Source organism: Monopterus albus, unplaced genomic scaffold (genome assembly GCF_001952655.1).
Source record: "Monopterus albus unplaced genomic scaffold, M_albus_1.0 scaffold6.1, whole genome shotgun sequence".
In the NCBI taxonomy this organism is placed as follows: domain Eukaryota; kingdom Metazoa; phylum Chordata; class Actinopteri; order Synbranchiformes; family Synbranchidae; genus Monopterus; species Monopterus albus.
The window spans coordinates 6,122,294-6,136,952 of NW_018127886.1; the positions used below are offsets into that span (position 1 = coordinate 6,122,294).

Genomic DNA, 14,659 nt, shown 5'->3' on the forward strand with positions numbered 1-14,659 from the left:
CTAACGGTGGTTGCCAACCGCCATTAAATAACAGAAGAAGAAAGCAGTGATACTCAGGGAAAGGGAGGAAGAAGAAGAAAAAAAAAGGAAGCGGGGAGAAGGGGGTAATTTTGTGAAGAAATTAAATGAAAATGTTTATGCAGACGCGAAATATGTTATGTGGATTATATCTTAGATTGTCAACTCGAGGATCTGCTGTAAGATATTGTCCCACATAGTTTGTAGTACATGACTGGATATTCTTCTGCACTGAGTTGTCTAGCCTCGTAGCACACCTAGCTAACCTGTTAGCCTTCGTTAGCTAAATGAATGTTGCTATCGGTTGTATAGCTAACCCGATTTACTCCCAAGACTGGATATATCCTTTCCGATCTGGAATTCATGGACATTATCAAAGACGGTGTTACGCGAGTGACCAGTTGGATCGTTCAACAGAGCCTGCTACTCCGGACTTTCCTGCTGCTGCTTGCACCTGGACCTGTGGGCCTGTGACTACTTCGCCCTTTTGCCATTTCTGTGGACACACGGAGGAGGTAACGCTTCAATTTTTGGTCTACGAACTACTAAGTAAGGTACCGTCTTTTATTTAACTTTTATGAGTGAAACGGCTTTTTAATTTTTGGCCTCACCGAACCCGAGCGTCCATCAGACCTGCAACGGGGGTTAAATCTCAGTGTATATGCCGGCTGGTGTAGAGTGAGTGTGTGGGCCCACTGTATTTGTGTGTTTATTCTGAAACATTGAAACGTGTGTCTTACAGAGAAAAGGGTCCACGATATTTAAAAGGGATTGTTATTGTTTATGGTTTACCCCGATTTTTTTTGTTGAATAAATTAAGAAACTTGAACTAACTTGTGTTCTTGTGTACAGTACTTGTAGGACCTAAGGACTCATAATGTAGAGAGAGGTTTATTACAGACTTAAGATTTGTCAGTTACAGTTATTGTGAGCTAATTGAACTCAGGGCCTTTACCTTATACAGTGGGTATAGTTGAGTTACATAAATAAGTCTGCAATTAATAATAATGTTGAAAAAACAATCTCATCACAAGTTCCATTTAGTAGTTTTTCTACAGCTTTCGGTCATATCATACAGTTTCATTTGTCATGGAGCATTTGAAAGCTTTTTGTCCAGGCTGGCACAAGGTGAAGAAATAACTTGCGACAGATGACACATCTGACCCAGCTGTCATTACAAGCTTTTGATCCTTTGACAGTTTGAAGTCTCTTTAACTGGCACAGCAGAACCAGCTCCAGTCCTTTGGCATCTGGATACATGATTAAGTTAAAGCTTTAGAAACCTGCAGTCCCTGTGTCTTATCCACTTGTTTACACTCTTCAGGTATCATGAATGGATGGATGAAGTGTCCTGAGCTGCAGCATCTGAGCGCCTCAGAGCCACCGACCCTGGAACAGGAGTACGACATGCAGTGGAGCTGGAGGGAAGATGGTAACAGTAAGACTTCTTCTGCAGTAAATGTAAACGCAGAACATGCTCTTATTCATCCTTTAAAGCAGTTGTTAGAAATCTGAAGGCTTGCCAGACTTAGCCTTTAGCCTTAGATTTTATTCATGTGAATAACTGGACACCTTTATTTCTCTGAAAACTACCCAAATAAAACAAAGAGAGAAAAAAAAATCTTTGGTTGAACCGATCATACAGCTGTGGCTGGAAAGATAAATCTGAGAGAACTTCTTTTACTTTTTACAATGTCTACGTAAATAAGCTAAGACATTGTCCAAATAACAGAAGCTTATTTAATACAACTTATGATAAGATAAAATGAAATATGATTCAGTGACATTTGCTTTATGAGGTCAACACTGCTTTCAAGTTCTGTCCTTGTGGCTTCCAAATCATTCCTTCCAGACATTCGTACAATCATCCATCAGATTTGTTAGGTTAAAGTGTTTATAAAGAACTGGTAATCATTGGATATGATACGAAAATAAGACATCATTCTTTCTGAGGTCATGCACTAGTAAAATCATTCAATGTTTACTTAAAGAAAAGCTGTTTAATTTGACTTTTATTTTTTTGCCAGAGTGCACATTCACCATCTTGGATAAGTAGTGATGGGCAGATCCCAGTATAGAAGAGGAGTAGTGCACAGTGGGAGATGTCAACATGTTCCTGACGGACCCAACAGACCTCTCCTCCGCTGAGCAAATATCTACAGTCAGCCTGTGCTGTGGTTTGTACATCTCAGTCATTTCCTATGTATATCTCTTTATCTTTGGACAGTACTATATCCCCCTTGATCCCATCTTTCACAAGGTTTCAAGCTGGAAGACAGAATCTTAAAGTCACTGTGTAGAAGTTAAAAATTTCCACATCTCTTGAACTACTGCCCATTTTTCTGCAATTCAGTCTTGTGCTGTGTTCATCATTAGTTGGAGAATCAACCTGTGGTCGAGCAGGAAGAAGAATAAATGCAAAGTTGCATCAGGTCTTAGAGTTGACTTGTAACTTATTCCCTGTTGGATGTGTAGTCTTGTAGATGAAAGAACTCTAGTTTTACATGCCCCATTAATGTAAATGTCTTTTACATTTTATATTAATCGTGCATCTCAATAAAAAATGCCGGCCGGTTTGGTTTCATCAGGGTGGAAACGTAACAAATTGTTTGCACCTGTATGTTTCCAACCTGATGAAAACCCGGTGAGGTCAAAACTGATCGCCACCTTTTTAGCAAGATGCACTGTTACAGGTAAGTGCGCTACATTCAAAATGTTGCATAAATAATAGTATAAATGCATTAGAAATAGAAATATGAATTAGAGAAACCAATTGTCATTAAAACTCCTGTTTAGCTTCAAAGTGCATCATATACTGAGAAAGCTGAATAAAGAATGCAATAGCCCTTTAATGAATCTTATGTGCATTTAGTAAGGGCGGTTGACTTCTCCTGAATTCTTGATGATTTTTATGAAATGTGTTAGTTTGTATAGGTTTCTGTCTTTCTGTGATCAGAGTAATTGTAAATTGTTATAACTAGGACAGACATAGGACTAACTCCCCCCCCCGTGTATCTTTCAAAAGGCCACAGAATGCATGGACAAGAACTTGCACAGTGTAAATAGTCTTGGGCATGTTGTGAGGAGGACCGACAGCGTTCCAGGCCCCTGTCACTCCTACATATGGACATCATCCGCAAGTTGATGAGGTGAGAAACAATTCTAAGGTTGTGGTGTTGTGTGAGAGAGCGAGAGAGAGAGAGAGTGTACTATACTAGCACTGATAAGTTCAGGTCAGACTGTAATTTCTCAGCTCTTTTTTGCTGACAAACTAATTTCAAAGGTGTTTGAGCGACTTTGATATAAATTGTAATGAAAACTTTCAAAACTAACATTGGAACACAATGGAAATGCATACATTTCGTTCTTTGTTCCAATCTGACCCATTTTTTCCACTGACAAACTTCCTAGTTCGATATATGGTGTTTTAAGACGGCAGCTATGAGGCGTGCATATTGGCATCTTTATAAGTGCGTTCACTCTTCATTTGTATTGGCCACGTTTGTACACAGGGTCAGAATGAACTGTAGTGCAAGTTTCACTTACTGCATGATAATGAAGCTTTAGTAAAAACGTCCAGTGTTCTATTTGTAATGTTTATGGCAAACATAGTCATAGATCTTCATTGCTCTCAAGTTGATAGTACAGCTGGCAAATAGAATTAGCTTTTAATTTAAGATTCAAAGTGCAAATTGTCATATGCACAGTATGGAAACGCATTTCCCTGCACAATGAAATTCTTACTTTGCCGTCCACACTGAATGCCAAACAAGTGAAATATAAAGTAGTTAAACAGTGGCATAAAGATCTAAAGGCACTTCAAACAGCGAGTGAAAAGAAATAAGTATATAAAAAATGTGAGAACACAAGAGATAACATATGCTACATCGAAGCTGTATGTGCAATAGTCAGCAGTGGGTGTGCAGTTATACATCTGCAACTGAGCATGTAAACACTATAGATGTAAGCAACTTTGAGTAGCTGATTGAGTTAACTCTATATGTATTGTCACAGATCCTGATTCTCCAAATGGCAAAAAACAAAGGCATCCATGGCTCTGGAGTTCTTCCTTGAAGCTGCAAAGAGACCCGACTTTCCATCCAGGTACTCTACGCAGTCTTGTTTTGATATTAACATTTAATATGCGGATAATTAAAATGTTTGTGACTAGTGTACATAAGTGTTCAATTTTATAGCAGTACATTAAACAATTCTCTAAAATATCAAATTAGGCTTCATCGTAGTAGTTACAACCGCTTTTCAGACTGCATGTGGGTTTTCAGTCATTCTAACCCTATAAAGCCTGACATCAAAAAATAGCCAGAACATTCTAATTGATGTTTATTAAACCTTTTAACAAAATCCAAAAGAAAATTCAAGATTTGCCATTTTATGCATAGACAGTCCATGCATATAGGAATAAATGTGCCATATTTGTTTTTTCTATCACATTTGACATATGGGGCATTTTTGGTAAAAAAATTTTTTTTTTGCTCAGAAACTCATGTAGCAAATACAAATGGTTTTATAGGGTTATGGGCAATTTCAAAACTGACAACGTTACTACAGTCAACCTTATATAATTTAAGATTATCTTTAATACTGACACACTGCACATCTTGGTTTCAGTGCATCTCCAAGAGTGAATGGGGACAGTGGACCCGGGATTGTGCTAAGGGAAGCTTCAAAGAGAAGTGTCCAACAAAAGAACATCTTAAAGTGAGCAGTTCTCCCTTAATTGGTTTGCATCCTTCAGTAGAATGTCATCCACACTTTTTTTTCCCCCTTTGTGTTAATGTGGACCAAAGGTTTACAGAACAAAATAACTTGGTCTACTTTATCTTTGTTTCCCCCCACAGCATGCCTCCAATCCAAGATGATCTTGACAATGAGGGATGGAACCTTTCACTCTGAACAGGACACAGCTGTGGAAAATGGGAAGACTCTGTCCCTTCAACCCTCATGAGCAGTGGTCCCCAACCTTTTTAATCACTGTGGACCGGTCAACGCTTGACAATTCTTTACCGCAGCCCGGGGGGGGAGGGGGCACGGTAAAAAATAATATAATATTTTATAATTCACGTCACGTGTGTTGAAATTTTTAACTCCCCATAACGCTAAATCAATGGGACCCCTGAGCCCTAGCACTCGTTTCAGTGCTGTGGTGGCGATCTCAGGGTATTCTGTCATGACTTTAATCCAGAACACCGACAGAGTTGTTGTCTCGAACATACTTTTAAGGCCGCCGTCATTTGCGATCTCCAGCAGTTGATCTTCTTGTTGCACAGACCTGCTGGATTCACCTGGTTTGTTGACAAATGGGTTGCGGATCCATTCCTTGGCAGTTCGTGGGTCCTTTGTGGTTGGGAAGTAGCGCTCGAACTCTTTTAAAAGCAAAGACAGGTGATCGTGCACCAGCTGGGAGAATGAAGGCTCAGGCTCAGTCTCACCCAAAATCCCCGCTAATGTTTGAAACGTGTCCAAAATGCCTCTGTTGACGCACCGTCCCCACAAATCCAGTTTGGCTTTAAATGCAGCTACTTTATCTGCCAACTTGAAGACAGTGTAACTGAGAGAATGCGCTCATTTTTCAAAATAAAAGATCGTTCAGACTCAGATAATAAATAAAATGGAAATAATTAATGATTTCTTGTGCGGCCCGGTACCAATTGATCCACGGACCGGTACCGGTCCGCGGCCCGGGGGTTGGGGACCACTGCTCATGAGGACACTGAGGTAACTGTGGTCCAGGCACATGCAGTGTAACAGCAGGGAGCGGATGCGAGGTACTCTGCCTTGATGACCCCATCATAGCCAAAACTTCAGCAGCTGGCTAAGCTGGGATGGAGTGGCTGCAAAAAAAAAAAAAAAAGTTTTGTAAAGCTTTGATTTCAATAATAAATGGTCCATTTATAAACAAACTTGCCTCTCTTTATGCATGTCCTCTAAAACACTGCTGGCCACAGAATGACTGGTAAGGGGGAAATGGAAAAAGCTTAAAGCATGATATGCTCTATAATTTCAACCCATCACATGATTTTGATAGGTTTGCTTCATTTTGAGCAAAAGCCTTTTAGCAGCACATTTGTACCTGGGCAGTGAATATCCTTTCATATATGCAGAATGGACACTGCAACGTTCCAAGTCAACATCATCTATTTAGACATAAAAAAAAAAACAAATATAAGAAGTCATCTCACCACATGATGAAATAATAGCTGTCTCTGAATTGCTGGTGGCAAGTCCCAAGAAAAGGCCAGGCTGCTGATTTCAACCCTCTGCTGGTCAGATGGGTTCATCGTCATCAAGCCTATAAGGAACATTAACTTTTGTTTACCCTTAATTTATGAAACATTCATTCATTCATTTTCTACCGCTTAGTCCCTGAACGGGGTCACGGGGGGGCGGAGCCAATCCCGGCCAGCAATCGGGCCCAGGTTAGTGAACACGTTTGTACCTGGGCAGTGAACATCTGTTCATATGCAGAATGGACACTGCAAAGTTCCAAGTCAAAATTGTTTAGACAAAATCAAGGTTGAACTTGAAATACAAGGTCATCTCACCACATGCTGAAATAATAGCCGTCTCTGAATTACTGGTAGAAAGTCCCAAGAAAAGGCTGTACTGCTGATGTTGGCCCTCTGGGTTCATCGCCATCAAGTCTATAAGGAACAGTCACTTCTGGTAACCCTCAATTTATTAAAACAGGCCATGCAAATTTGATCTTTAGCAGTGATTTAAACTAATCTGCAGTTGCAAAGCACCACTCTTGTAAAAGGTTCCACATTTAAGCAATACTAAATTGAATGAATGTTAAATTTCACTTAAAAAAAACTATCCACAGCAAGAATTGAATGCAGCAGATTTCACAATGGTCTGAACAATTTACTTACTATCTGAATTGTTGTCTGGAGGTTTGTAGTGTGAGCCCACGACGTTTTGAGTTGTCTTCTTCACTGGGCCACGTGCCTCCAAGTTCTGGAGTTGATGTACTCAGCAGGTCTTCAGGTGCACTGTGTGTAATATATATGGAAAGTGTTAAATACATTGTTTCAGTTTTACAGTTACTTGCCTTTCATAAAACAATAGTGGTGGCCACAAACAGAACAGTTGGGGGAACTAACAAATACACAAATATTGTGTGTGTCATCTATGCAAAGTATGGTTAATTCTACTTTGACAAAATGATACAGGAAAATCTTAGCAGCTCAGTAGGTCTATATTCCACATTTACTATAAAGCCAACAATGAGAAAACCTGTAATGGTAATTAAAAGTGCTACAAAAGCTAGTGAATCCATCTCTCACCTGAGATTAGTGTCGCCTACCTTTCACTGTACCGCTACCTTTATTCATGAACAACAAAGACATCCTTCATACAACAATACAATAAACCACCATGCCATACGCTGCATCCTAATAAAAATGCCCACCCAGAGCATCTCTGAAGATTTTGTACAAATCCATGTATGAAATTATACCACTGTTTCTATTGTTCTGGTGAACTTACCCATCCACATCTTAATAGAGAAGGGGTGTAGTGTCAATTTGTTCTTGAAGAGGGAAAATGTAAAGCATGTGTTTCCCATTGTTGGTGATCATCTTGTTTGTGTAGCCAACAGAGACAGGATCCTTTGGCCACTGCCACCTTGAATGTAGAACAGGAGGAGAATAAGACAAGTGTGCCACAAATATGTGTGATAAAAAAAGTTTTACAATGAAAATGAAAAGTCTTCATTTGAAGATCACATCTGTCTGTGTTTAGTATTTTCTACACAACATAACAGTTATAGGCACTGGGCAGTGAATTAACTTCACATGTGTGGTCTCCCTCGTTTAACTTAAAAATATAAAAAAGTTACAAGATTCCATTACTTGCATCTTTATACAAGTCATCCTCCAGTTAGTCTTCATTTCTGGATACTCAAAGACCCTAAACTAGATTTAGTCATGAACATCTCTCCATTGTTAACAGGACGCCATTCTTTAACATGAAGTTAACTTAGTGATAGTTTTGATGTCATTAAATCCTGGCATTGCTTCCACCATCAAAACCTGCTGATATTTTTAATATGGTGGTAATTTAAACAAAAGGCTTTTCGGTCTGTTCATTAATGAAGACTGGCAGCTGATGGTTTGTCTGGACTTCAATCTAAATGGAGGCTCCATCTCACACAGACGTGGCAGAAACACTCAATACTCAGTACGTATCTAAAAAGGTTTCTCCACTACAACAAACAAGTTTGTGTCAAACATTGTCTTCTAAACATTAGTGAACTTGTTGGGTGTTTTCCACCTAGGTTTCTGTGATATTTGATTTCATTCTGTTCTCCTGACTATGCTGAAAAAAAAAAGTGACAATGTGACTGCACATTTGTGTTCTCCCTGTGTGAGTGCCACATCTCCACCCTCTGTTCAGCCAAGAAGGCGCTCACCTCTCTCAGGGCCGCTTGGACGTACAGGGCGGATGGTGTTCAGAGGTACTTACTGGGTCCATTTCTTGGGATTCGGTTTGTTTTCCATCTTGACTCTGAAGATGAGCCCTGGAGAGTGAGCAGACCAGCAGCAACAGTGGAAAAAAACATTGGTATCTCCATTGTCAAAGTTGAATATTGTAATCATTGAACAACTTGTTATAAAAGGAGCAAGTCCTTGGCCACTGCAGGGTTAATAAACAAAACATTATCTCTGCCTGTTCAAACATTAATGGTACAGTCAGATACACCAGTAGTGACCTTCCTCAAGTTGCTATGAGGAGAACCCAAAGAGCAGTAGTAAAGAGCATTTGCTGTTCTTTGCTTCTTCAATTAATCAAATATTGCAATAAAGTCTGATCTCTGAAGAGCAACCTCACAACATTACAAACTCATCCACTGGCAGGCAACAGCAGTTACCTCGGCAGTTCATTTGATTTTCACCATAACCTCACATTAACGCTGCTATCTCCCAAAACCAAAAGCTAATTCCTATAGCATGTGAACCAACAGCCAGAAATAAATATTACAGGAACATTGTAGTTATACATAGAAGTGAGTTTAAACTACATTATAATTACTTACAACACTGAACAACTGGATATTTAAAACAAAAAAAACACCACACCACAGTGAAGCTGGAGGGGGCTTCACTGGCCGGCTACTTGTAGGTTAGTCCTGGTCAGGTAAAACAGCGAGTCCCCGTATAGGAACATTCCCAGACATGCAGTAACCTCAGGCCCTGTACTTTACTCCACATCCTCTGGTCACAGCTGCAGCAGGAGGCAAGATATATCCACAAAACTAGGCACAGTCAAAAAATGGCACCAGTGGATGTCAGGCAAGCTCACATGAACACACACACACACACACACACACACACACACACACACACACACACGAGAATATGACCATTCAAGGAGATCCTAAATTCTGACAAAACTGGAGTTATTGTACTTGGGCCTGAAAACCTTAGAAATATGTTATCTAACCCTATAGTTACACTAGCTGACATACTGTAGCTCTGGCCTCCAGTACTGCTGTGAGGAACCTTGGAGTCATTTTGACCAGGCTATGTCCTTTAAATCACATATAAACCAAGTCTCTAGAGCTGCCTTCTTTCACCTGCGCAATATCACCAACATCAAGAACAACCTCTCTTATTATGCTGAAAAACTGGTCCATGCATTTGTTACTTCCAGGCTGGACTACTATAAACCTTTACTTTCAGGAGGCCCCAATAATACTGACAGGAACTAGCAAGAGAGATCACATCTCTCCAGAACAGAATTTAAAATCCTTCTCCTACCGTTGATAGCTCATGACAAAGCTCTATCACATCTTAAAGACATCATAGTGCCACATTATCAAACAGAGCACTTTGCTCTCAGAGTGCAGGTTTAATTGTGGTACCTAGAGTCTGTAGATGTAGAATGAGAAGCAGAGCCTTTAGTTATCAAGCTCCTCTCCTATGGAACCAGCTCCCGGTTTGACCTTCAAGATTAGGCTTCAAACGTTCCTTTTTGATAAAGCTTACAGTCTCTCTCTCTCTCTCTCTCACACACACACACACACACACACACACACACACACACACACACACACACACACACACCCGACACAGGTACAGTATCATAGGATTCATAATTAGTTTAAAAAACAGCCCCACGTTTTCATAAACACATTCGGCCCCTTTAAGAGGAATGACATTAAGGGGGGAAGTGAGGCAACACAGCACTACTTCCTAGAAGCCCTCACAATCAAAACATTATTCGTTATGGGTGAGTCTGCATCCTCTAAAAGCCATTTTCTCATCTAACAGTTGGCGCACATTAGCTGGAAGCTCCACACAGGGCGTTTAACGCACCATGCTTCGTCTGAACGACACGGTGGAGCCGGAGAGTCCTGGCGCTGCGGTGCTCCACCCTGCAGAAGCCGAGGAGGGAGTCGAGGTTGCCTTCACGCCGCCGGAGGCCGGACGAAGCCTCGGACACGGAGCCTCCGTGGCCTGTTGCCCCCCGTTACAAACGCTGACGCCTTTTCATGTGCATAACCCCACAGTGCAAGCGAAGGTGAAGGACTATTTTGTGTTCAGGGTAAGTTGCTCCTAACATTTAACTGCTTGCGTTAATCGACTTCTTAGATGATGTAGGTTTAACTGCCTGTAAATCATAACATTTTCATTATCTGATGCGCTTAACTTGGAAGTCTTTTTGGTAGGTGAACGCGACCACTAATACTTAGCACGCAATAGTAGTTATTAGCATATTATTAAGAGTGGGATAGTCTGAGATACTGACGACTGACAGCTGTGTGATGCTGATCTCAGCCAGGTACCATTGAGCAGGCCGTGAGTGACATCAGGACTGTGGCACTCCCTTCTGAGGACGGGGAGGTGCTCAGTGTCTGGCTACTGGCTGAGTAAGTATCCCAGTAACGTGGAACTGGTTTATTACCAGCCTAAATCAGGAGGCATCTGTCTGGATGAGCTGTTGTGTGACATGCAATGTTTAATCTACAAATATACTTAGACATTTTCTATGTATTAAGATTCCAGACTAAATGTTTGACATGTTTGTTTTTTAAAATCTGGTTTATACTCGTTATTCATACAGTTTGTTACACGTGAATAAAAGGGTACCAAAGATAATCCTATAGTTACTTTATATAACTTATAAATAACTATGCAACTCAGTAAAACAACATATTTTAGGCAAGATTTTATGTTGTGCTATTTTTATAAAGTCATATTTGTCAATTTTGTGTGGCGCTTCTACAGAATTGACCACTGGAACAATGAGAAGGAGAGACTTGTGCTTATAACTGATAGGTAAGTCAAAAAGTTGTTTTGTTGAGTCCCAGGTTTGAGGAAATATACCGCATAACAAATGATATTTTGGTTGTGTGTGCAGGTCACTGCTGGTGTGCAAGTACGACTTCATCAACCTGCTGTGTCAGCAGGTCGTCAGGATAGCTCTCAATGCTGTAGACACCATCTCAGTGGGTGACTTTGAGTTCCCACCCAAATCCTTAAACAAGTATGCCAGCACATTTTAGTCAAATTAGTATTTACTCTAAGAATATTAATGCTAGTGTTAAGAAAAAAGTCTCAAAAAGAGAGTTTTGTTTTCCGATTCAAAAATGGGCATCCCATCTAAACATATAGGGCTCAGCTTGGTGGCAGTGCCTTGGTGCACTGCTGGTCCATGTAGCTGACCGGTCCTTAACTGCTCTTACACCACTGTTTACTTACAGGAGAGAGGGCTACGGGATACGTGTGCAGTGGGACAAACGTCCTCGGGCCTCATTCTTTAACCGCTGGAACCCCTGGTCCACAGACATGCCCTACGCCACCTTCACAGAGCATCCCATGGCGCATGCTGATGAGAAGGTGGCCTCTCTCTGCCAGGTATAATCCCTTTAAATAAATAACAACAATGCATTTTTAGTCATTCATCTAAATGATCAATTTGACAGTTTGAAAACATCTGAGGGTTCAAAGTTTGAAATGTAAGGTATTTTACTGTGCTGGCCTTATTTTATAAAACAAACAATGGTGAGTGCTGGTACAGCAGCTCATTAATGCACACAAGGCAGCAAAAACAGCTCTAGGGGTCCAAGTCCAACTGAAAACAGACTGAGTGTAGTCTTAAAGGCACAGTTCATCCCCTGAGAGAACTATTGTTTATTTATACAACTTAAATCAGCGTGGCCACAATTTTGTATGAACAGGAATTTTCAATGCTATTTGTTTTTTTTTTTTTACTTATTGGCAAGGCAACATCAGGCCTTGAGGCAGTTTTCTAGGGATATGGCTACATTCTCTGAGGCATTAGCATTACTACATGTGCAATAAATGAACCTCATTTGACTGTAAAATCTCAATCATGTCCATTAATCTACACTAAAGAGCAGATGCAGGAGATATTGCTTTCATTCTAAATTTATATAGATATGTAACTAAAAAAAAAAAAAAAGAGGGATGTTCTAGTCTCATGTTTTGTTTTACTTTGGCAAGTTGGACAACTTCAGGACCCAGCTGGTGCAGGCAGTGAAGAAAGCCCATAAGGAGCACCCCATCCCTGGTCGGGCTAATGGTGTCCTGATCCTGGAAAGACCCCTGCTCATCGAGACCTACCTGGGCATTATGTCCTTCATCAACAATGAGGCCAAGTTGGGTTATTCCATGACCCGTGGCAAGATCGGCTTCTAACCCAGTTTCTCCAAGCTACAATAGAGTTCAACTCATGTGTCTGTTACACTGTGCTGGGTGAGAGAAGCAGTCACTCCAGTACAGTGTAATGCGCAACCAGTCTGTATGTGTTATTAGAGCCCATGAGCTGTTCACACCTCTTTAGGTTGGTGTCGCAGACATTGGGCAGCTTCCTGTAGATAAATGATGCATAGCGCTGCATGGATTGTCTACTCGTTTGTTTTTAGCACCCTCAGTCCTTTTCTGTCAAAGAGCTGCTCGCAGGTCTTCTGTACCCGCATGGGACCTAAGGAGCGTATGCCCATGTGAGATAAGTTGGAGAGAAAGGAGACACCACATGCATCAGTTCATCACCTCTGAACCTATTCCAGATTGAGCTTTTTGTGGTCTTGGCCTCCTTGTTTAACCACCGACTGAAAACTAATGTGATATCTTTTAGGAAAGGTATGTTGAAATCACAAAACTTATTTGAGGGTTAATGATTAGCTTTTTATGGGCTTTATTTCTACAGAAAAAAACAAGGCCACAGAGTAAAGCAGTTAACGGCAGCCAAGAATATGTTCCCTGTTGGCTACATGAATATGGTTTGAAATGAAGGACTGAATCACTGAGATCACAGGGAAGCTTCTTAGAATGGAACAGCAGCTGATGTACTGAGTTAAACGGTCATGTCACACGCTCATTTTAATACAACTACTACACTAAAAAGTACTGGGCTCAGCAGTGTTGCTTGTGGCCAGTAACAGCTGGGATACACTTCCAGCATTCATGAAACATGTTCAGCTGAAAGGATCAATTACATGTGACCTTCCTCTCTTATTGGCAAATGCTGTGCTTTCCCTGCCATGTAATTTGCTGAGAATAGGGAACTGCTGTACAACTTGGAGAACTGCATTAGCTGCTATAGCTAAAATGGTCTAGTATGTTAAAGATGGTTTATGCAACACAACTTTGCAAGGTTGTGTCCATGTTTCTTTCCAAGTTGCCGTCATGGTTCTGCAACTTCCCTTTGTTATAGCTTTACACCAGTTAACTAACCACATACCGTCTGTATCTTGTGAATTGGATTTAGGTGCTTTTTCCTCACAGATTTGCACCCTATCATACATCATTGCGCTACCAGTGGTAACAGGCCATATGTTCAATGTAAATGAGTAATTATATCCCAAAATGCCCTTCTCTAATCTTAATTTGAGCATGTTCCCTGCATGTTGAGTTTGCATGGAGATATTTTTATTTGAACAGATTTGTAATTTCCAATTAGGTTTATTTGTCTGCGGTTATTTTTTTCAAGCAGTTAACTCATGAATGCTTCTAAAAAAATGAATATTTCATTGCCGGGTTTAAAGTATTTTATTAAGGGATTTAAAAGAAGTGGACTCATGATTATAAATACATGAAGGCTTTACTTTTTGTTGTAGATATTTGTAGCACAGTGGTCACAATGAATAATATTTAATGCCTTTATATGTTGTTATGGCCTCAGCTCTAGTTGTTGAAAAAAAAAAGTGAATTTACATTACATTTGTTCTGTCAAGGCCTGTAACAAAGTGATTAGTTTCCATATACTCCTGTAAATGGGACAACTTACAGAGAGACAGTGCCTTGAGGCCAAGTAAAACAGTCCTAATATATTTAATACTGGCTGTTAATTTGTTGTTTGGATTCTTACTGCATTTCACTTTGGTCATAGTAGGTAACAACAATTAAATTCTAACAGTAAAGATAATGTCACTGGTCTCATGAAGAACCATTTTAAAATTACACGCCTCATGTCTTTCTTCCACCAAGAAGACACCAGCACCACAAACACAAGCATTGGCAACTGCACCTTTGGTCAAGATTAATTAATTATTGAATACCTCGTCTACTTTTTTTTCTGCATGTTACATGGAGCTGAGTAAGGTTTCTAAACTGAAACATTTAGATGCACAAATTTTAGTAACTCACCTTAA

General features: G+C 40.3%; 1 protein-coding gene and 2 long non-coding RNA genes across 6 annotated transcripts; 2 read left to right on the forward strand and 1 right to left on the reverse strand.

Moving 5' to 3' along the window:
• Positions 1–76: 76 nt before the first annotated feature.
• LOC109969333 (uncharacterized) lies at positions 77–5,239 on the forward strand. 3 transcript variants are annotated; one of them, XR_002276252.1, is made up of 7 exons: positions 77–533; positions 1,343–1,456; positions 2,046–2,195; positions 3,044–3,167; positions 4,033–4,122; positions 4,648–4,737; positions 4,878–5,239. It is a non-coding gene; the product is annotated as an uncharacterized LOC109969333 (long non-coding RNA). The 3 variants fall into 3 exon arrangements; XR_002276254.1 differs by having other exon boundaries at positions 2,075–2,195; XR_002276251.1 differs by having other exon boundaries at positions 1,343–1,450.
• Positions 5,240–5,667: 428 nt separating this feature from the next.
• Positions 5,668–9,131, reverse strand: LOC109969342 (uncharacterized). 2 transcript variants are annotated; one of them, XR_002276257.1, is made up of 5 exons: positions 8,453–9,131; positions 7,528–7,665; positions 6,912–7,020; positions 6,219–6,328; positions 5,668–5,870 (listed from the first exon to the last, which is right to left on the reverse strand). It is a non-coding gene; the product is annotated as an uncharacterized LOC109969342 (long non-coding RNA). The 2 variants fall into 2 exon arrangements; XR_002276255.1 differs by having other exon boundaries at positions 6,912–7,031.
• A 1,068-nt stretch (positions 9,132–10,199) lies between these two features.
• Positions 10,200–14,572, forward strand: tprg1l (tumor protein p63 regulated 1-like). Its single transcript, XM_020619780.1, has 6 exons — positions 10,200–10,587; positions 10,821–10,912; positions 11,271–11,321; positions 11,404–11,529; positions 11,747–11,900; positions 12,510–14,572. The coding sequence occupies exons 1-6, from the start codon at positions 10,360–10,362 to the stop codon at positions 12,702–12,704; spliced, it is 846 nt and encodes a 281-aa protein (XP_020475436.1). The 5' UTR covers positions 10,200–10,359; the 3' UTR covers positions 12,705–14,572.
• Positions 14,573–14,659: the final 87 nt, after the last annotated feature.

What these genes read in the sequence shown, in the direction of transcription:
- tprg1l (XM_020619780.1), top strand. Translation starts at nt 10,360, where the DNA reads ATGCTTCGTCTGAACGACACGGTGGAGCCGGAGAGTCCTGGCGCTGCG. An exon ending in AGTGTCTGGCTACTGGCTGA is followed by an intron (nt 10,913 to 11,270) that starts GTAAGTATCCCA and finishes GCGCTTCTACAG; the next exon opens with AATTGACCACTGGAACAATG. An exon ending in AGGTGGCCTCTCTCTGCCAG is followed by an intron (nt 11,901 to 12,509) that starts GTATAATCCCTT and finishes TACTTTGGCAAG; the next exon opens with TTGGACAACTTCAGGACCCA.